Raw genomic sequence first — 22,578 nt, 5'->3', positions numbered from 1 at the left:
TTTAATGCCTTCTCATTTGCTTTTATATACATTTTTACATTAGTGTTAAGCCAGCCAATACTTTTGTTCGCTCTTTTAAATTTATTTCCCAATGGGATGCACTGGCTAATGTCCTTATTTAATATGCTCTTAAAGCAAACCCATCTCTCCTCCGTGTTCTTTGTTTCTAATTGTTATCTTCTAACAAGGTTCATAGTTTAGGGAAGTTGGCATTTTTGAAATTCAGTGTTCCCCTTGTGTTTCCTATTTGTGTGATTTATACTGAAGTCAATTGACCTGTGATTGCTGTTTCTTAAATTGCCCTGTTTTCCACATCTGTGATCAGGTCTCTATTGTTGGTATTCAGTAGATCTAGTAACGCCTTGTTTCTAGTTGGTGCTTCTACCATCTGACCCATGAAATTCTCCTGCAAAACATTTAGGAACTGGCGAACCTTAGACAAATGCATGGTTCCCTCCGCCCAGTCTATGTCTGGATAATTAAAATCCCCCATTATGATAACACTTCCCATCCTTGCTGCTAATCCAAATTGTGATAGGAAGTCCATCTCCCCCTACACCCTCAGGTTAGGGGGCCTATAGCATACTCCCAGTATTATTTTCCCCTTAGCTTCATCCCTTTGGAGCTCTACCCATAAGGATTCCATCTCCTCCCTAGCTCCCTTATTGATGTCATCTCTCATATTCATTTGTACATTATTCTTGATATATAGGCATGCCCCTCCCCCTTTTTTACCCTCTCTATCCCTGCGATAAAAAGAATACCCTTGAATAGTTGCCAGCCAATAATGAGAGTTGTTGAACCAGGTCTCTGAAATTCCCACAAAATCTAAATCCTCCTCTTTCAACAGTATCTCTAGTTCACCCATTTTGTCCGCCAGGCTCCTGGCATTGGTGAACATGCCACGTAGTTTAGACCGGTTGCATACTGTCTTCTTATTGGGTTTTCCGAGGTTGCAAATAGGACTTGTTACTATACTTACCTCGGGTTTATGTGCTTTAGTCAACCTATCACTAATGCCCCCAATACTACCCTCTGGAATATGTTCCACACTGATTATCTCTACCTCAGGACCCTCCCCCCGTTGCCTACTTTAAAAACCCCTCTAACTTTTCTGCCATCTTCACTCCCAGCAGATCTGCACCCTCCTCATTTAGGTGCAGTCCGTCCCTTCTATAGAACTAGTGACGAGAACTGAGAAGTTGGCCCAGTTCTCCAGGAACCCAAACCCCTCCTTACTACACCATCTCCTCAGCCACTTTTTTACTTCCCTAATCTCCCTCTGCCTTTCTGGTGTGGCTCAATATACCGGTATTATTCCTGAGAATACTACCTTGGAGGTCCTTTTCCTCAATTTAGCTCCTAGTGAAGGAGTTGTTGTCTTTCATAATTATTAGCTTCACTGGGTGGCCCCATTTATAAGGAATCTGGTGGTTTACCAGCTCACCCGTTTGTGATTTAGGGAGGAAGAAAAGTTGCGAGAAGTAATCTCTTATGCCCTGTACACACGTCGGATTTTCCGACGGAAAATGTGTGATAGGACCTTGTTGTTGGAAATTCCGACCGTGTGTGGGCTCCATCACACATTTTCCATCGGAATTTCCGACACACAAAGTTTGAGAGCTTGGTATAAAATTTTCCGACAACAAAATCCATTGTCGGAAATTCTGATCATGTGTACACAAATCTGACGCACAAAGTGCCACGCATGCTCAGAATAAATTAAGAGACGAAAGCTATTGGCTACTGCCCCGTTTATAGTCCCGACGTACGTGTTTTACGTCACCGCGTTTAGAACGATCGGAAATTCCGACAACTTTGTGCGACCGTGTGTATGCAAAACAAGTTTGAGCCAACATCCGTCGGAAAAAATCCATGGATTTTGTTGTCAGATTTTCCGATCAATGTCTGACCGTGTGTACGGGGCATTAGAGTGGACTGTGGGATGGACTCTGGAATTATTTTAACATTGTTACATATGGAACGATCCTCCAAATCTGCTACCTTGGCCTTTAGCCAGTCAATATAATCTGCTTCCTCTCCCTGAGCATCCACCATTTCATTAAAGGAAGATGTCATTTCCCCTAGTTTGGTCTCTATATTAGAAACTCTGTTTCCCATGCATGACATTTCAGATGAGAAGTGCTGAACCATGTTTGCTAATTCAGAATGTATAGAGCTTTGCACAGTCATTAGCATAACTCTGTTTTTGGCTGCAAAAGATGTTCTGTGACAGCAGCCTCTTTTGCAGCCAAGCCTGTAACTGTCTCTGAACAAACACAGAATCCTCTCCTAAATTGTTAACAAGATCAGCATTGTAAACAGTAAACTGGCAGTCAAGTCCAAGTACGGTAGCACAGAGTTTTGCACAGAGTAGCCCCGATCCTCCTCTTCTGGGATCCCCTGCTGGTGCTCCTGGCTCCTGGCGCTCCTGGCTTCTCCCCCATGTTGAGTACCCCCTTAGCAAGACACTTGCTAGGGATGCACTTGTCCAGGCTTGATCAAAGGGTTAACTGTGTGCCTAACCAGCTGTACTGCTACAGGGCAGCCGTTCTGTGCAGAATGCAGAATCATGTATACATGCATGATTCTGCACTCCTGGGAAGGGGGCGCACACACGCTCCGCTTCTGCTGTAATTTAGTCACAGCAGAAGCCGATCAGCGGGTGCCGGCCAATGAATGACTGCCAACATCCACTGATCGGCAAGGAGACACGCTGGACAGAGCTCTGCATATGTAAACAATGCAGAGCTCCATCCTGTCAGCAGGGATGTGCTGGATTTTATTCCCTGCAAAGCAGGAAATAAAATCCAGCACATCTCTTAGTAAAAGCACCTGAAAGTAAACACAAAAACACTGGTTAGGCACACAGTTGACCCTTTGATCGCCAGTGTCATTAGTACAGTGACCGTGTATATTTTTAGCATGGATCACTGTATTAGTGTCACTGGTTCCCACAAGGTGTTAGTGTGAGTTAGTGTCAGATTGATTGCTGCAATTTTGCAGTCCCGCTATAAGTCACTGATCGCCGTCATTACTAATATAAAAAAAAATTCCAGTATATATACCATAGTTTGTAGACACTATAACTTTCACGCAAACCAATTAAAATACGCTTATTGGTATTATTTTTACCAAAAATATGTAGCAGAATACATATGGGCCTAAATTTATGAAGAAATTAGATGTTTTACATTTTTTTATTAGATATGTTTTATAGCAGAAAGTAAAAAATATTGGGTTTCTTTTTCAAAATTGTTGGTATTTGTTTGTTTGTAGCGCAAGAAAAACCCAGTGGGGATAAAATGCCATAAAAAAGAGCTATTTGTGGAAAAAAATGACATAAATTTAAAGTGGATGTAAACCCGAATTTTTTTTTTTTATCATACTGTAGAGTATAAGATTTCCTATCATTTGAGCCCAGTCTTGCCACACAGAGTTAATCCATCTCTGAGCAATCCTCTTTTATTGTTCAGTGAGATAAATCTTGACAAAGTGAGAAAATTTTGTCAAATACTCCCCCTTGCTGTGAGTGACAGGTGATTTACATCTCGTGCATTAGCCTAAGAGACATGCAGTATTTTTTAATTCCCTCCCACTCCTTTCTTCAGCAGCTCTGCAAGGATTGGCTGTTCCACACCTCAGCATGATTTGGCATGCTGAAATCATGTGGTTACTTTCCTGTCTTTTCACTGGATGTTAGAGATCATAGCAGAAGTTCAGTGTTAGAAATACACAGGGGAGTGTAGAGGTGGGCGGGGAGTCTAGTGACATCACAACTCCACCCACCGTGCTCTAGACAACAGACCCACCCACAGAATATGCAGTTTTTCAGCTCTCATAACAGACAGAGGGGAGACATTTGACAGGTAAAGATACATGCAGGAGGCATGTATATTCTTATAGATAACCTCTATGGCAGTAGTTTAGAAAGGATGACATTGGGTTTACATCCACTTAATTTATGTACAGCATTGCATGACCGCGCAATTGTCAGTTAAAGTAACTCAGTGCCGTATAGCAAAAAATGGCCTGGTCGTGAAGTGGAGAAAATCTTCCGAAAGGTCAAGTGGTAGCTCTTGTTGCATCTTAGCTAAAAACAAAACTAATAATACCACTATATTGAAGAAAACAAATTCTGCCCTGGATTCATAATAATGATCAATAAATTTATATCAATATTTATTTAATGTGTATACATCATTATAAATATAAGGCAAAGTTAAATAGTAAGACCTACTTGGGAACCAGTCCTCAGCTTTGTATAACTGTTTGGGATAAACTCTGTGATTATATAAGGCTTTTACCCACCACTTTAGTGAATGGAGCAGTGGGAGGGGGAACAAAGGGAAAGAAAAATTAAAAAGATGCTGTGTGCACCAGCTTTAAAGTGAACCTGTTGCCTTGCATAGGCAAAGCACAAGTTCATTTAAAGGAAGTGTGTTACTAACAAGATCTCCAGGTGAAAATGAAGAAAAAAAACTGAAAAAGGAAAACGAATGCAGCCACAACATTTTCAAATCAGTAAGTTGCAATATATAACATTTTTGGTTTTGGATTTAATTCCACTTTAAGCTTTCTATAGTTATCTTAAGGCTTTCTGTAGGTATTAAAATAAATATTAACTGTGCGACTAGAGTTTTAAATACAACAGATGTGAAGTGATATAATACAAAAGTTCCCAAGCAATAATCAAACTAATTGTCTGCTTCAAGCATTGATATGTGTTCCTACACCTTAACAGATAAAACGAATAAAAAAATAAAGAATAAAAAAATGCAGCAATGCATTTTTTTTATTTTATCTTTTTGTAGATATTATTACCATCAGCTGTACATCAGCTGGCTCCTCTACTCATAATATTATCAATCCTTCTCCTTTTCCACTGGCTTATTGAGATTTCATCTCTTTCTAGCTACATCTTCCCATCCACCCCACTTAGTTAACCTCACTCATAGATTTTCGTTACTTGACCTTATTAGACTGAAAACTGATTTATTCTCTAAAGCTGTACTTTGGGATTATGAAAAAATACCCTTGTAGTGGGGCTTCCCTGACACTTCAATGGTTAAATGCTTGTTGTTGCTTAGAGTACAAGTTAAAAAGCACTTTTACCTACCTTAGATCTTGCTTCCTCTGCGCTCTTTTATTCAACACGCTGGCTTGTAAGCGGGCCCTTGCCATCCTAAATTACAATGCAGCACTGATTGTTCTGCATTGCACATGATGATTTCACAGCTACAACCACCAGCTGGAGCAATGTGTGGAAAGAGGAGCTTGTGAGAGGGAGCGATACGGCAAGCAAATTTACTCTTTTACTGAAACCCTAGGCAAAAATGAAAAATTAACCCTTGCAGTGCCGAGGGAGCACTTCTACAGGGTTATTTTTTTAATTGCTCAGAGCTCGGCCGTAACCACTTGAGGTCTTAAAGTGCATACCATGTAGACCACAGGAATTTTTACATTTTTAGTCATAGGCATGTTGATTCACCATAACTTTGTAGTTATTAAATATATTTAAGTGATACATATATTGTGTTGGGATAAACAAGCGTTTTTAGCATCTTCTTACTAAATACATTTTATAGTTTGTCCAGTAGTAGTATAGGGAACTAGAGTCTGGGGACAACCCTTTGTGGCTTTTCCAAACTGTATGAATAGCTGTAAAAAGATATGTCAAGTTCTAAAGTTTATGACAAGAAGGGACAACTAAGTATCAAAATTTGTAGGACACCCTAAATAATTAGAGACAATTCAGGCCACTCACATGTTCTATACTTGTGATAGGCATTCATATCTATTTTCAAAAGCTGCTCCAAATGCATAATCTCTTTCAGGATGTTGTCCCCCCCATTCTACTAGTGAAGTCAACTTCCAATGTATAGATATTGCTCCTCTGGTAGCAAAAACAAAAAATAATTGCAAGATAGTCTTTTGAGCATCCGAGATAAACTAAGGCAATATTATTAGTTTTCAGAAGTTGGTAACATTGGCGTGGTAGATAGTTAGCAGAAGACATGGATGGGTTAGCCAGAGCAGGAGTCTGAAAGTCAGAAGACTGGTCGCAATGCCAGCAAGCCTCAGAGTGGACAGGGTATATTGCATGTAATTTAGAAGGCGTTAGATACCATCTGGTTATCAATTTGAATTTACGCTTTTAAATTCTACATGAAATAGAGAGTTTATGTGTTAATAGGAATGCTTTATCCAATTCAACAGAGTGTCACGGTCAGGAGTCAGGCTCAGAGACCAGTAGCTATAGCAGTAGAGGGTCTCCACCGACCAGCAGGATAGGTATACTAGCAGACCACCTTGACAAATATTGCAGTCTCACCTGAGGTGCGGAGTCTAAGTACTAACCTGTGTTCAGAAGAGCTCCTGATGGTGGAGATGGGTTTAGCTGCCTGTTAGTACCAGGTCACTGTCCCCAGGATCACCCCACCAGGAGGTGAGCAAGCTGGGGCCAGTAGCGGATATAGCAGGTAAGGATCGAACAGAAACGTAGTCAGTAAACTTGCCAAAGGTTGGTAACAGGTAGTTGCAGGTTGGGATCAAGCTGAAGCAATCAAGGAACAAGCCAATGGTCAGTAACGTGTGGTAGTAAAAATACGGATGGCAGCAGGGAAGACAAAAGCAAGATACTGGCTGGAGAGAGCACAATAATCTAGCAAATGGGAAGTGCAGAGACCTGGCTTAAATCAGGAAGTTCATGGGAAGAGCAAAGAGTTTAAGGTTCAGGACAAACAAGGTTTAAGGCTGGATCATTCAATGAATTGTCCAGGGAACTGTCCAGCATTCCATGTGGCTCAGCAAGAAGAGACATGCCTCACACAGCAGAGGTTCTGGGTTCAAATTCAGTCCCTGACACAGAGATAATAAATACAAATCATTTCTTCTATTCCTTTATGATTGCCAGTTGTTGAGTTGCTAGGCACAAGGAATATAGCTATAAGATTGCATATAATAGAGTGGAAGAGTCCACACAACTTTTAAAAGATGTATAAAGACCTATGGATGTTGGTGCTTGGTTTAAGAGTGAAGTAACTTTTCAACAGGGCATAGGTTAGCCAAAAATTCCAGAAAGGTGGATGAATATCTTGTAGCCCTGTGAAAAAGAGTAAAAAAAAAAAGCATTGGTTGCTGAGTGTCTAAGCTGGGGCCAAATAGTTCTCTTCTATCCTAAAATAAAATGGGGCATGAAGGCCGACCAAAAAGGCCAGAGTAAGCAGTAAAGGTGTGAAGAGGCCTAGGATGGAGGATACTGAGAAAAAGAGAACATTTTTAAGTCAGGAATTAATACTGACTGTACCAGGGGAAGCCAGCGGAAAGAATTATGCATGTGTCAATGGAAAGTCCACAGAGATGCTTTGGGGTGGACGGAGGAGAGATCAAATTGGGTTTGAACCCATTGTTTGTCATGGGCACAATTAAACCAATTTAATTATTAGTTTAAAATAGTAGCTTTATAGTAGATTACCAAATCAGGTAAACCTGCACCTCTGTTTTCTTTCTTTCTGATTCAAGTCTTGTAATGTAGTGTGAGTCTTGAAGCTTGCCAGACCAAGCTAGGTATTATTGAGGAACTTTACCCATATCCTAAAAATAACAACAAAGGCACCTTTAGAAATGTTTATCAATGGCAATCCCCATTCTTCTTATGATGGCCATTTTTACCAAGGACAGATAAATCAATCTCCCATTTCTTCCCAGAACTCTGCCTGGAACCCTGGGTCTGCCTCCTAGAAAATGTGACAGCACATATCATCTTTGGGGGGAAGGCCCTGATGACATGGTAATATACTGCAGAGACTACTATATACCAGAATAAAGTTGAACGTTACATGCATGTGCAATTTTGTGTATCTATAGGTAGAGGTATGTATTCTTCCTGAAGAAGCAGGTACTTTACCCTGCGAAACATGTTGAGGAACCACAGTTATCAGCACAATGGATATTGTAGAGTTAAGAGAGTGTTAAGAGCCCATACTCTCCTATCTACATTGTTATGTTGTAACATTCAACTTTATTCTGGTATATAGTAGCCTCTGCAGTATATTCCCCCCCAAATTTTTTTTGATGTATGTGTATTGCAAATTTCTTAGCTGAATTTTGTCTAATTTTTATTGTTGCACATATAAAGTATTAGATCTCCCTGTTAAAATGTTATATTCATATGTTTTTGTGTGCTACTCTTTGGGACACCTAAAAAGTCCATGTAAAATATTTTCTTTTTTTGTGACATTCTTTGATAATTTTTGGATGTGGTGCCCTTGGTTGTTTATATATCCATCCAATACTATTATATTTCTATAAACCGCAAAGTGGAAAAGACAGAATTTGCAATTAAAAGTAAAAAATGCTTGTTTGTTTAATGAATGCAAGATGATTTCATTCCAGCATGCAGCGCTGCATGCTGATGTGATTTTTTTAAAAGGGGGTAAAGCTCTGCTTTAAGCATATGGGCATGTGTTGGACTGCAATTTTTCTGCCAGTCGAAAGATGGCTCTAGGTTGCTTCTTCTGGATGTCAGAAATTCATGGGGGGGGGAGTTTGTTCACTATTATGGAGTCCAAGCCACTGTCTTGAGGATGCAGGCTTCTCCTATTGGATGTAAAAATTGCAAGATTTGGATGACCATCTTTGACACAGAAGTGCTTTAATAGCACTTTCTGCATCATTCTGGTGTGCCCGTAGTGTGGGAGTAGGTGAGGGACAGAGCCCTGCTGGGTAGAGAGAGAGACTAGAAGCAGTATTAGGGAACAGTACCTTTTGAGCAGAGAAAGAGCAGATTTTCCCTTACAGGGCATCTTCTCTGCTAGCTTCTTAGAAGTGCTTTCCAACACCATCTGGACAATCTGCAAGAACATTTAGGGGTGTCAGAGCAATACAATAATTTGAGTACTGCTTCTAAGGGAAGTTCTCCCCAGACATTCAGTGGTCTGTAAACTTATATTATATTGTCCTGAAAAAGAGGTACCCGCAACGTATATGGTGCTGTTTCTGTAATCTGCCTAATTTGGGTGATCATTTCTACAGTATAAATAACATTTAATTATCATTGTGTGTTGACTCCTCCCAGTTCTCAGGTACACTCTTTAAGCCTTGCCCACGTGCAGTCTATGTGTTGAAGAACGTCTGATAAAGGTTTTAAGTTCTTATATATTATGTTTTCACACCCCTTCTTAAGAGTATTGTTTATGTAATGTGTTTATATAGTTACACTATGAAACTGTTATGTGATAGACAATTGATTTATATAAAAGTAAACTACTTATAAAGACTTTCTGACTTTCAAAAGACAGTATTTGCAAAGACTTTGAGAGCACTCCATGGCAGGAGAAGAAAACAATTAAAAACCCATCTTCAACCAAATTTTGTAATTTATAAAGGTGAGGGTTTGGAAAAATGTCCCCTAACTTCCTATCCTGGTAATACAGTGACATGAGGCAATGATAGATCTCATCAATGAGGACAATAACAACAGAAAAAACATTTCATTTAGCAGAGTGTGGAAGGTTTAAAACCTCTGTCTTTCTATATGTTACTGCTGTTTGTGCCTTCCTTTCCCTATCTCATCCCATCAAAAACAAAAAAAATTCAATTGTGCTGAGGCATCGAATAGTGCTTATCATTAAACATTGCCTTAACTGTAGCTTCTCTCACAAATACTTGTTCAGGTTATTTGTTTTAATGTAAATTCAAAGCATACAATACTTTATATTAAGGCCTAATCGCCCTGGAGGGAAAAGCCATGCTACTAGAATGTATTTCTGTAATTGTTTTATTCATTTTATACTAAGAATCTTTGCTTAAATATTCTTTCCCAGGTCCAGCAATCCCAGTTGGTGTCGATGTACAAGTTGAAAGCCTTGACAGTATATCAGAAGTAGATATGGTATGTAAAACCAAATGATGCTGTATAATCAACAGTTGTTCAGTTTACACCCTACACAACATACTAACCAACCCCTCATTCATTGTGATGATTGGTTTTTTAACTACCCACAGACATCAGAGGGTGGTTAGATGTACAATGGGATCACTGAAAGAACTTTCTTCTGAAGATCTTTCCATAAACAGACAAGTTTGGATTGTCTAAATTTGTTTATTGGAATGGGGAAGGGAGGAAGTATAGAAAGGAACACATACCAATCACCGGATTATCTCAGGTAAAGCAATAGCATTTCATCAAAAACAAAATCAGAGTCCTGAAATGAATCAACTGATGATTTATGTAGAGTTAAAGGAAAATTCAAAACTAGTCTTAGAAAGTATTATTTTACAGAAAGAGTAGTAAACATATAGAAAAAAATGGATCAGACTTGATGGACCACTCTTCTATTTGTGCCAGTGCCTTTAGACTCCTCTCCTACTGATATTCTTACTTCTTATTCTCTTCTGTCAGTTCCCATACTTATTGCTCACAATATCAGATTTAAGGTCAAGTGATTTGCCACCTGCATTTCTCAATTCTCAAAAGCATTTTTTTTCAGACAGATAGGGCAGAGTGATGGGATCTTTAAATACATATTAAGATACCAATCAACATATTGTAAATACCCCTTCTAAGGACCATAGTCACAGTTCTTGGGGTATACCTTTCTTTCTTAGGACACGGTACTGAGCTGAGTCATTTTATTGGCAAATTGTTGTGTCCTACAACTGCATCTGTAGTTCATACTGCAAGATGTTATAAAAGGTTTTGCTTATATATAAAATATACTGTACATACTATGAAATATATACACCAACTATCTGAACTGCTGCATGGGAGTTTGGACAGCATACAGTATATGTACAGTAAGGTGTTAATCATGTCTGAGATATGTAGGAATTGTCATTATGTGGGATTGGTTTTCTGTGGTATTCCAGCCAATAAAACCACCTCCATCGAAAAAAGTTCTTCATTCCCTTGATGGTGGATGTAAGTTCTTCCATGTGTTTAATATCCTCAGTTCTGGAAAACCAGTGGACTACTGTGAGGGGGTCTGGCTGATGCCACAGAACCAGGATGCAAACCCTGGCAACATTAATCAGATGAATAAGTAGAGAGCTTTTGTGTGACCTCTATGGAAGGTCCTTATGACAATGGAGGAATAGGGTAGGATTATGGGGTATCTGAGAGTCTACAAAATTCTGGTTTATAGTAAACACTTCCCTCCAGAAGATCTGGGGTTTAGAACAATCCAAAAAGATATGGAGGAGTGAGCCGTAACCCTCATCACATCAACATGTTTTAAAGACTAAAGTGAAAAATGCATTGTGTGCAGTTGGGACTCTGTACCAACATGTGAGCAGTTTGTTACTTGCTTCTTGATATGAGTTGCTAATGGATGCTTTCTGAGTTAGGAGGATAGAGCTGTCTATTTGCACCTGAGAAAAATCAACCTTCTTCCCATTTCTTGATACATGGGTGCACAAAGTCTGCGTATTGTGTAATTAAGATTGAATATTATGGTAGACATCACATGTCTAACAGAGCCGCTCTGGGAGCTTAATGCTTTGAAAACTGTCAAGTAATGAGAATAGGTCCCATGTAGTGGGTATTGATGATCGTAAGTGGTGAAGTTGTAATGTTTTCCAGAAACCTAGTTAGGAGTTTGTGGGAACTTTTGTCATTTCATTCCTTTTTCCTCAGGAGGGCAGGCTTTTGTAGTGCAATGCCAAATATTGCCTAATTTTTAATAAGTGTAAGAAGCTTGGGTCTGTCAGGCTTGGTTGAAATCTAAACTTTCCAATTATGGGGTATAATAGGGAAGAAGAAGGTGAGATATTTTAAAATTATCAGTTTAAATCTAACCTGCTGAAGATCCACCCCAAATATGGGAGGGAAAATGATTGTAGTGATTGGCTCAATTGTGAATTCCGTGGAAGGGATAGTAAATGCAAATCAGTTGGTTTTAGTATTAACAGCTTAGTGCTGCTTGCTTCTTTGCTGCAGAGTCTTGGAGTGTTCAGCACCATGTTAGTGTGGGATATTGCGAACATTTCAGTAATGATAAGGTATTGATTTTAAGGGGTTAACTGTGTGTTAGAGGTTGTTTAGGGATAAGGTTAAGGTATGGTCAGGGATTAGGAGTAATAGATAGTGTTACTTTAGGATAAATTTTAAACTTTTGATATGCAAAATAAGTATTCATTTAAGAAGCTTGATTAATAGATAAAATTAATGTTAATTTAGGGTTAATGTTAAGGATCAGGTTAAATTTAGATGTTGGGGAGAAGTTAAGTGTTAACTTCAGGGGTTGGGTAAGGTTCCCTTGGGGGAAGAGATAAGTGTAAGGAGTAGCCCAAAGGTCAGGTTTTTATACACATATTTGTGGTGCCAAAATCCCTACACAAAAAGTTTCCAGATGCCCATGTCTCACAAGTGGATTTCTTTCTTACACAGGTTAGTTAACATGGGTGTTAGGAGGCAGAAGGGGACCGTTTTAAGGCTAGTGAGGTGTAAGATAGAATTCCACTTTAATTATTCATAGTTTTATGTAAGATAATGCAGCAGAGGTCATCCTCAGTGGCGGCTGGTGCTCCATCTGTCAAGGGAGGGGGGGCGGCAAACAAGCCTGAGACATCTACCCCCCCCCCGTGGCTCCAGCCTGCCACCCCACACCAACCCCCCCTGGCTGCCGGCTCGCTCGCTGATTGATTAGCACTTACCCCATCCAGTAGTGGCAGCTGCGGGTTCCCCCCTGTCTCCTCCATCTAGGTCGTGGCTGCAGCCTCCCCCCTCCATCTCCCTCCTCCATCCAGGTCGTGGCTGCGGCTTCCCCCCTCCGTCTCCTCCATCCAGGTCGCGGCTGTGGCTTTCCAACTCCGTCTCTCTCCTCCATCCAGGTCGTGGCTTCCCCTCTCCGTTTCGCTCCTCCATCCAGGTCGTGGCTGCGGCTTTCCCCCTCTATCCCCTCCGTGTCCCGGCGGACGCTGCTTCTCCTCTCGGCCAGTCAATGGGGTCTTGGGTCCTGCTTCCTGATTGGCTGGTAGGAGAAACAGGAAGACATTAGCGAATATTAATTAGCTAATGTCACACAAGTGGGTGGGTTTAGGGCACAGTACTCTGCGCTCTGAGCCCACTCTTTTTTTAAGCCAATTAGAGCCTCAGGCTCTAATCATGTAATTAAAAAAATAAAACACTTGAAATCCATGCGTCCAGCTCCCTGCATGTAGATTAGGGGCCAGGCGCATGGATTGGGGGGGCGGCGCCCCTGCGCCCTCCATTACGGGCCGCCACTGGTCTTCCTGCCACTTCTTAAAATGTTTCTCAAGCCATTCGTTCCCTTATTTTTTTTCTATTTTTTATAGCGTGTGGACGGATTAGAACCCCTGTCAGATTTTACTGTCATGTTGGGGTCCATTGGAGTAATTTATGCTAACATCCTGACTTGCTGACAGGGAAAATCTGCAACAGTGATACCAAGAGAAATAAAAAATTTAGTAGGGGCTCTTTGTGGGAGAATTACCATTACTTTCTGTCTGACATAACATCAGCAGAACAGGGAATGAAGGTAAATCTCTCTGACAGAGCCCCAGATTGCAGTAAAAACTTGACAGAAGTTCTAACCTATCACCACTCTATCCAAAATGAAAATTTAAATTTTTTGGGGAGACACACACTTTAAAATCTTCTTTCCATAGGTCCATGCCTACAGAACCTTTTTTATTTGCTTTTGCACAAAGATAGCCATGCCTATGGTCACATGTTGGACTGAATGGTTAATTCTGTTAGAAGAAAAAGCCCCTATCGGGGAATGTATGGAACTTTCTGGGTGCTATTCATATGTTCATGAACAACAGTTGTAATTAAAAATATATATTTCATTTTTACACATTTACATGAAAGAAAGAAGGTATACAGTAATACATTTCTTCCATACAAAAAAAAAAAACACTTTGTTCTACATGTTTCGCCTTACGGCTTCCTCAGGAACGTGCATGGATATTCTTGTCTAATGGATAAATATACAAAGATTATAGATACATATTTTAATATTCTTAGAGAAAAATATTTTCAACAAAGTTGTTTTAAATAGCTCTAAACAACATATAGTTGTACCTGGATAATTGCGGAAACCTTTGAATATATAGCTCTAAATTCACTTGTGGAATAATCGGAGTATGTTCAAAATGAAGTGACATCAGAACGAATCATTGGGCACAAGTGCATACCCCCATCATTCACCTCCAACCCAACTGGGGTCTCCAAAGTGGGGAATATTAGTCTTGCTACTATATTGTCATTTCCTAAAGTCTAATTTACCTGTGAATAATGATACTTTATGTTAAAAACTTCTACTATAAGGTAAAAAGGAAAAATTGTGCTTACATAGCAGATTTGATGTAAAAAGTAAATCTAGGAGCCACAATCCTGGATGATAAACACTGCAGATATTTAAGTTATATCTTGGGAGTCGGCACTCACATTTTCCGGTCTGTTTAAAAAATGGTAATAAGGAAAATTAAATATAGTGTGACATCCACCCATATTTTGGGTTTGCTACACAATATTTAGTACTGCTGCATGTCATATTTGTCAATATATTTACCTCCTTAATAGGCAGAAGTTGTTAGGTTCTAAATATGCCGAAGCTTAAGGATCATATTGAAGCCGTGCTTGATTGAAAGTTCTGCCAACAAACAAACATTAGGAGAATACGAACATTATTCCCCATGAATGTTGTTTCATAGTTACAAAGATGTAACGACAAAGATTTCGTATGATCCAAGAAAAGAAAGCATTTTGTTACCTGTCTGCAGTTTGAAGGATAAGATGGTTCCTAGAAGACCCCGCGGACTGTGTGCTGCCGTGTGGGTCTATTTATATGCCCTACTGGTGCGTCAGAAGTTTCCGACTCTACACCAGACATGTGTAAACTTTCTACTTCCGGTTAATTCTATTGGTTGAACTAGATTTGTTTTTTTTTTTTTTATTATTATTATAACTATATAGGAGCACATTTACCCAACAACATTTATCTAATTAATTGTTCTCAGTCAAATCTATTTGTTCTTTTCAAATGTATTCATAGCCATATCAGAAATCAGAAGTGTGTTACAATATCATTAATATTAGTCATTTAAACATTGGTTCTACTGTGTACATATACTGTTAGTAAAGTATTTTTACATTCAGATTTCATTTTCATTTTGCAGGATTTTACCATGACTCTGTATCTTAGACACTACTGGAAGGATGAGAGATTATCTTTTCCCAGCACAAACAACCAAAGTATGACCTTTGATGGGAGATTAGTGAAAAAGATATGGGTACCAGACATGTTCTTTGTCCATTCAAAAAGATCTTTTATTCATGACACGACCACAGACAATATCATGCTGCGGGTACAGCCTGATGGGAAGGTGCTATATAGTTTAAGGTAATGTCCCAATGTATTAATATTCCACTTTCTCATTATGCCACTATGCATTGAATTTACAGCCCTCTAGTGACATCCTGTGGTGGCATGGCAATCACTATTTGTTAGAGAACAAAAGGTTTGAATTTATCATTTAAACTACTTTTAAATGTTCACACCATGTATTTATTTAATTTTTGGTGGATTGCTTGTTTTTTACACTTAAACAACAATATATAACGGTACATTTATGATTTAGATCTTTGCGCTGGTAGGGTGTGTATGTAGAGTGATTGATTAGTATTGTTTACCAAATAACAATGTACATCAATCAGATTTCTGCTTTTTCAGTTTCTTAAAGCGGAGTTCCACCCTGGAAACGATTTTCACATTTTCCCAGTCCTTTATTAATAATAAAAAAAACATTTGCAATGAAACATTTTTTAAACTTACTAGAAGTGGTAAGGTGGTGGCTCCTAATCTGCCACTTCCGCTTCTGCGGGCCTGGTATAGATTTGGGGGGGGGGGGGTGCACACTGTTTTTTACCGAGATATTGGTTTTGCGCACCTTGTAGATTAGTTATTTCTGTAATTCCTTTGTGTTCAGAATATAGGTTGATGCATTACCCCCTTTTGCACAAAGCACAATTTTTCTGTGTTTATATAAAGTTGGGAAAATGTCTGTTTCACTCATTTGTTACTACACCCTTATGATTTGTAATGTGTAATTAAGTGTTATTTCCTTAATCTTACACAACAGAGTTACAGTAACAGCTATGTGTAACATGGACTTCAGCCGATTTCCCCTGGACACACAATCCTGCTCCTTGGAAATTGAAAGTTGTAAGTATAAGTCCTATCCATATTTAGTTAGTGCTTATGGTACAGATGTCTACTGAAAAGGAAACTATACTGTATTGTTTTATTGAGTTTCATTTAGAATTTTTTTACACGTTTGTAAACTGATTTTTTTTCTATAACTTTTGTTTGTATACAGTTTATTAATACAAAAATATACAGGGGGCGCCTTGGCATGGATTTCATGGAGCATTCTGGGCTTTCTAAAGAGAAAGTCTAGCATTCAAGGTCCACTTTCTGACTGTCTCAGTCTTGGACTGGGTTCACACTGATGCAAATTGGATGTGGGTTTCACCGCATGCAATTTGCATGACAGGAGAGTGTGACCGGCTCTCAATGGAGCCGGTTCACACATCTGTGGGGTGGCCACGGTCCGAATTGCAGAAGCAGACAACAATTTGAACCCGATTTGCACCTGAAACGGTGAATAGACACACAACGGACCCCCTGCTGTGAGCCGCAGCTGCAGAATGTATGAACCCAGCCTAACTGAACATCCATATAGAACTGTATACAAACAGAGAGGGAGAAAGTTAGAGTGATTTACTAAAGGAGTGGAGAAGCTTCACATAATAAATGGTGTAAAGATTTTTTTTTATGAACCAATTGTTCAGATAAAATAAATAAATCGGAAATTTGCTTTGCACATGATTGGATAAGAACTGTACTTGTTCTGTAATGTTGAGGATTTCTCATAGCTTACCAAGCCACTTCTTCAGTTCTAGAGAGTGTCAGGAAGATACCCTAGCATTTATTTTCACACCTTAAGGCCGGGTTCACACTAGTACGACACGACTGTTGTAGACTGTCGATCTGATTTCGCCCCTGCGACATCAGTCCTAAGTCGGTCCTACTTTCATCCGACTTGAATAGACAGGATACGATTTTGCTCTGACTTTGAGATAGTCCGACTTGTCCTTTGACCAATCAAAGTAATCCCAGTGTGACAATAATTCATTTTTCCTGCTGCTGTAATCACCATGTCGGATCTCACAAGTTGAACGGTTAGGACAATGGTCCTACATTGATCCGACTTCAATGATATTGAATGGGCTGAAAATGAACCAAAGTCAGACCAAAGTAGTGCAGAAAGTTTTTTTAAAGTTGGACCGAGTTGTGACAGACCAGTTAAGACGGCGTCGTGACTGACGATGGATGTACATCGAGGGACATTATTTTTTAATTTATTTTTTTTTAAAAAGGACTTGTCAAAAACTGTTTCCTTTTTGACACTTTTTTTGGTGAGTGGGTACGTTGTACTCGATATCCCATTCACATAGGGGGGGCGGGATCTGGAGTCCCCCTTGCTAAAAGAGCTTGCAGATTTCCAATAAGCCCCCCAACCCTGGTCTGTCGGGAAGAGGCCCTTGTTCCCATCAACATGTTCTCACCCCATCAAGGTGTTTTGGCTTCATGCCGGGCTTCATGCTCGGATAAGGGTCTGGTATGGATTTTGGGGGGGAACCCCACGGCGTTTTATTTTTAATTTTGGGCTTGGGGTTCCCCTTAAAATCCATACCAGACCCAAAGGGCCTGGTATGGACTGGGGGGGGGGATGCCATGTTTTTTAACATTTTTCTATTGGCGGGCAATTGCCGGCATTCTTTATCTTTACATTCATCTGTCAGTGGGGAAGCCCACTGACAGATGCTGACTCATGGTTTTTAAGGATGCGGGTGGCCAGCTTCCCAGCCCGCTGCTTAACAACCAGTTATTTCTTCACACAGAATTCAAATTGGTCGATCATTTTTCGACCAATCCGAATTCTAATTGTTCTGAAAAGTTGGAATTCGTTACAAAACAGATAAACAAAACAAATTTTAACAGACTAAATTCATTACTATTTGTTACTATTTCATTCAGAGATTAGGGTACATGCGAATCTCTGAATAAGCAAAAATTTGTCAGAATTTGTATATGGACCGAAACGAATTGCACATGTGTTTCCATGTGGTAAAACGTCTCTCACTGCGCATAGTGTGAATTGGCCCTAAGGAATTATCACATTCTTAACAAGCAGTAAATAAACTTTAAAAACAAGCCCCCACTGACCTCCTGTAGCTGCAGACCTTGTGGAGTAATTATAAAAAGTCACAACATAAGCACTGCAGTTTATTCCCTCGGCAGCTCAGCTCTCCCTGCTTCCTCATTCCAGAGATCCTGCTCTGTGTTTTCATCCAGACTTCCTGCTCTGTATTAACATTAGAGAGTAGATGACTGCCATGTCATAGCTTGGAGGAGGGGACGAGGTAAAGTGAACTGGCTTAGACTTGGATTTTAGTGTTTCTGCCAGACACTTTGAGGGTTAATTGCTTCACAGTGCCTGCAGTTTCGGAGGTCAGTGAGGACCTGTTTTAGGCTGTCTTCACGCCCCTACACTCATTAATGCAATGTACAGTACTACGCCATACATGCGTTAGTGTGTTGCAGAGCCATTTATTTTGAATGGCATCTCAACACACTAAAGCTGCACGCGATAACATACTTCCATGTATTGTGGTGAACTGCGTAGGGAAAATTGTGTAGATGTGGTTTTAAAGGAGAAGTTTGGGGTATATAACAAAAATAAACATCCATACTCAACTCTGAGTGATACTGCAGCTGCCCTACATTGGCTTTCAGAGTCCCTCTGCTTTCCTAATAAAAACTGACCACACTATGCAGGAGAACACACCATTGTCAGTTCCCTAGCTGTGCTGGGAACTCAGCCTGCTCTTAAACTCAGAGTGCTCTCCTCCAATGATGCTCTTTATTCTTCAGATGCCTACACAGAGGATGACCTCATGCTCTACTGGAAGAATGGCAATGAATCTTTAAAAACAGATGAAAGAATTTCTCTCTCACAGTTTTTAATCCAAGAATTTCACACAACTACAAGACTTGCTTTCTACAGTAGCACCGGTAAGTCTTCTGAAAAATGCAGTAATGTTGGATGAATACTAACGTGTGTCAAACTCAGACAAACAAAAAAAAATTGGGTAATTTTCCACATAGGGGCAGATAGACCTGTAGTAAGTTTTTGACTCAAGCTCCATTTAAAAAAAAAAAATAAACTTGTGACAAACCTGGGCAATTTAATCGCTTGCTGACCCCCCTATAGCAGTTTTACTGCTACAGGGTGGCAGCTGTGTGCAGGCCACGTACTACGTACTATACATGATCCTGGACTTCAGTGTAGGGCGCGCTGCTAGCGGCAAGCTGATTGGTGGGTTCCGGGGACCATAATGTAAGCCGACACCAGCCGATTATCAGGCAGAGACACAGAACTGTGATCTACCTATGTAAACAAGGCAGATTACTGTTCTGACAGGGGGGAAGGGATGGAGTTTGTGTCCCTGAATAAATTCCATCTCTTCCCCTAGTTAAAGCACCTCACACAGTATAGTAAAACGCTAGCTAGGCACACAGTTAACCCTTGGATCACCCCTGATGTTAACCCCTTCCCAGCCAGTGTCATTAGTACAGTCATAGTGCATATTTTTAGCACCGATCACTGTATTAGTGTCATTGGTTCCTAAAAATGTCAAAAGCGTCAGCTAGTGTCGCAATATCGCAATCCCGCTATAAGTCACTGATTGCTGCCATTACTAGTGATAAAAAAATTGTAATAAGTAAATTCAAATAAATTAAAATATCCCATAGTTTGTAAACGCTATAACTTTTGCGCAAACCAATCAGTATACACTTATTGGGATTTTTTTACCAAAAATGTGCAGCAAAATACATATTGGCCTAAATTGATGAAGAAATTAGATTTTTAAAATTTTTTTTTTATTGGATATGTTTTATAGCAGAAAGTAAGAGATATTGGGGGTTTTTTTTCCATTTTTTTGCATTATTATTTTTTTGTTTATAGCGCAAAAAATAAAAAACGCAGGGGTGATCAAATACCACTAAAATAAAGCTCTATGTGTGGGGAAAAAAGGACATACATTTAATTTGGGTACAGTGCCGCTCGATTATGCAATTGTCAGTTAAAGTAATACAGTGCCGTATCGCAAAAAAAAGCCTGGTCATGAAGGGGGATAAATCTTACGGAGGTCAAATGGTTAAACACAGCATATGGTTAAAAAAAATTTAAAAAAATCTACAATAAAACAGCGCTACTCCCCCAAAAAATTATGTATAAAATTATAAATAAATCTCAATCACAGTTCATAGACAACGGAAAATTGAATTCAAATACCTACCGTAATTTTCCTTTCCTGACAAGCTCCATGGCAGCACAGCTGGGTATAGGCTCCGCCCCCCCATGCCTCCAGGACTTAAGTCATATAAATTTGAGCCCACCTACAGCCTCAGCGTTCTGTAACTAGTCCTACCAAGCTGGGTGGGATCTGTGCTGCCATGGAGCTCGTCAGGAAAGGAAAATTATGGTAAGTATTTGAATTAAATTTTCCGTTGTCAGCACAGCTGGGAACTAACTAGCCAAAATAGGGGAGGGATAATGCTACACATTCCTCAATTCTGTCCTGTGCATAGGAGGAAAAAAGAAGAACGTTGAGGCTGTAGGTGGGTTGAAATTTATATGAGTTAAATCCTGGAGGCATGGGGGGGCGGAGCCTATACCCAGCTGTGCTGACATGGAGCCGTCAGGAAAATATATTCCCAAACCCTTCTTTGCAAATTGCTTAAGTGAAACTGACATTTTTGCTGTTTGTTTTTTACATTTGTTTCACGTAATCAACCTATTACAGTTTGGGTATATGTTCCTTCAAACACTGATTGAGATTTTATTTTTATAAATTTTGGAGGGGGTTAACACTTTTTTTTTATTATTTACAATTACCACCCTCTATACACCAATCCCTCTAATAATTTATTTTGTCTAGTCTCTTTTTATTCTTCGTGTCAGATTTACAGGTTTATGAAATTTCCTGCACAATGTGAACAGATTTTGTCAATTTACAGAAATGGTGACGTGTGCTGTTTTTCACATAAAGAAATATTATTCTTGTTTTCACACAGGGTGGTACAATCGTCTGTATATTAATTTCACACTGAGACGTCACATTTTTTTCTTCCTACTGCAAACATATTTTCCTGCAACTTTAATGGTCATGCTGTCCTGGGTCTCATTCTGGATAGATCGCAGAGCTGTTCCTGCCAGAGTTCCTCTAGGTAAAATAATATTGTATGCTTACAAAAGCACTTTTCAAAGGTATGTGCATTGTGCATTTTGGCTATGAAGGTGTTCTCTTTGTCCTTATGGTAATAGTCACCTTTCAGAAAAAAAACATTCAGGAGTTGAAGCATTAAAAAACTCGTTAAAATCTTCTAAACCAGACAGCCAGAATTTGTCTGTGCCTATTCTACTTTTAGATCATTGGAGCTCCACGGGGCCATGTTGTGTTTGTGCCCTTACCCACTACTTACAGCATGGTACGTTGAGAAGAAATGGTACATAGAAGTCCTTTTTGTTTCCGTCCCCATGTTCATGGCTGGAGGCTACATAAACACATCACAGTGGGGCTGGGTTATGTGGCCTGTTTAGATGAAAATAGCTTTTTTTTTTTTTTTTTTTTTAATTGGTTAAAGTATACCTAAGGTCAAAACTTTTTTTTGTTTTTTTGGACAGAATATGGAGGGATTAGAACATACAGTAGAATCTTATTACTATCTGTACCCGTTAAGGAGATTCACCCTTTTTATTTGTCCTGTTTACCATTATCGGTAAAAGTATTAAAAAATCCCAAATTTTGGTTTGTCCTCAATCTTCCAATGGAGGCACTAGTTCTGGTGATCTGGTGGGCTCGAATACATTGTTTTGGCTATGGGACAGGAAGTGAAGGTAAACCTTCCCAATGGCAAGACAAAGATGGCAAAAAAAACAGGGGTTTTAACTCTCCCTTACTCTATCTAAAATAAAAATGCTTCTTATTCTGTTTTCTAACATGCCACCTAATATAAAAAAAATTGCATGTTCAAAGATGCAAATGCATTCTTAATGAACGAAGTGCATCACACCTGTGGGATGATGCACTTTTGTACAAGGTCTGCCTCTTGTGTCACATGATTATTTTATTAAAATCTGATGGTAGATTGCGCAACTGGAGTCAGGGGTCTGCTTTAAATGCAGAACTAATGGTAGAGATAACCAAAGGAATGAAATAGTAGATGGTTGTGTGTTTTATGAATCCTAATGCCCCGTACCCACGATCGGACTTTCCGACAACAAAACCGTGGAATTTTGTTTGAAGGTTGTTGGTTCCAACTTGTCTTGAATACACACGGTCTCACAAATATTGGCCAACAATTACGAACGTGGGAACGTGGTGACATACAAGACGTACGACAAGGCAAGAAAAATGAAGTCCAATAGCCAGTGCGGCTCCTTCTGCTTGATTCCGAGCATGCGTGAACTTTTGTG

General features: G+C 39.6%; 1 protein-coding gene across 1 annotated transcript in view; it reads left to right on the top strand.

Moving 5' to 3' along the window:
- Positions 1 to 22,578, top strand: part of GABRR1 (gamma-aminobutyric acid type A receptor subunit rho1) — a 164,265-nt gene that overhangs the window by 132,112 nt on the left and 9,575 nt on the right. The window contains exons 4-8 of the mRNA XM_073626925.1: positions 9,828 to 9,895; positions 15,148 to 15,371; positions 16,111 to 16,193; positions 18,969 to 19,109; positions 21,177 to 21,329. Coding sequence (XP_073483026.1) covers positions 9,828 to 9,895; positions 15,148 to 15,371; positions 16,111 to 16,193; positions 18,969 to 19,109; positions 21,177 to 21,329 — 669 coding nt within the window. The remainder of the gene's footprint in view (positions 1 to 9,827; positions 9,896 to 15,147; positions 15,372 to 16,110; positions 16,194 to 18,968; positions 19,110 to 21,176; positions 21,330 to 22,578) is intronic.

Source organism: Aquarana catesbeiana, linkage group LG04 (genome assembly GCF_042186555.1).
Source record: "Aquarana catesbeiana isolate 2022-GZ linkage group LG04, ASM4218655v1, whole genome shotgun sequence".
Lineage (NCBI taxonomy): Eukaryota > Metazoa > Chordata > Amphibia > Anura > Ranidae > Aquarana > Aquarana catesbeiana.
Note: the sequence above shows the minus strand (reverse complement) of the source record. Positions and strands in the feature narration are given on the sequence as shown.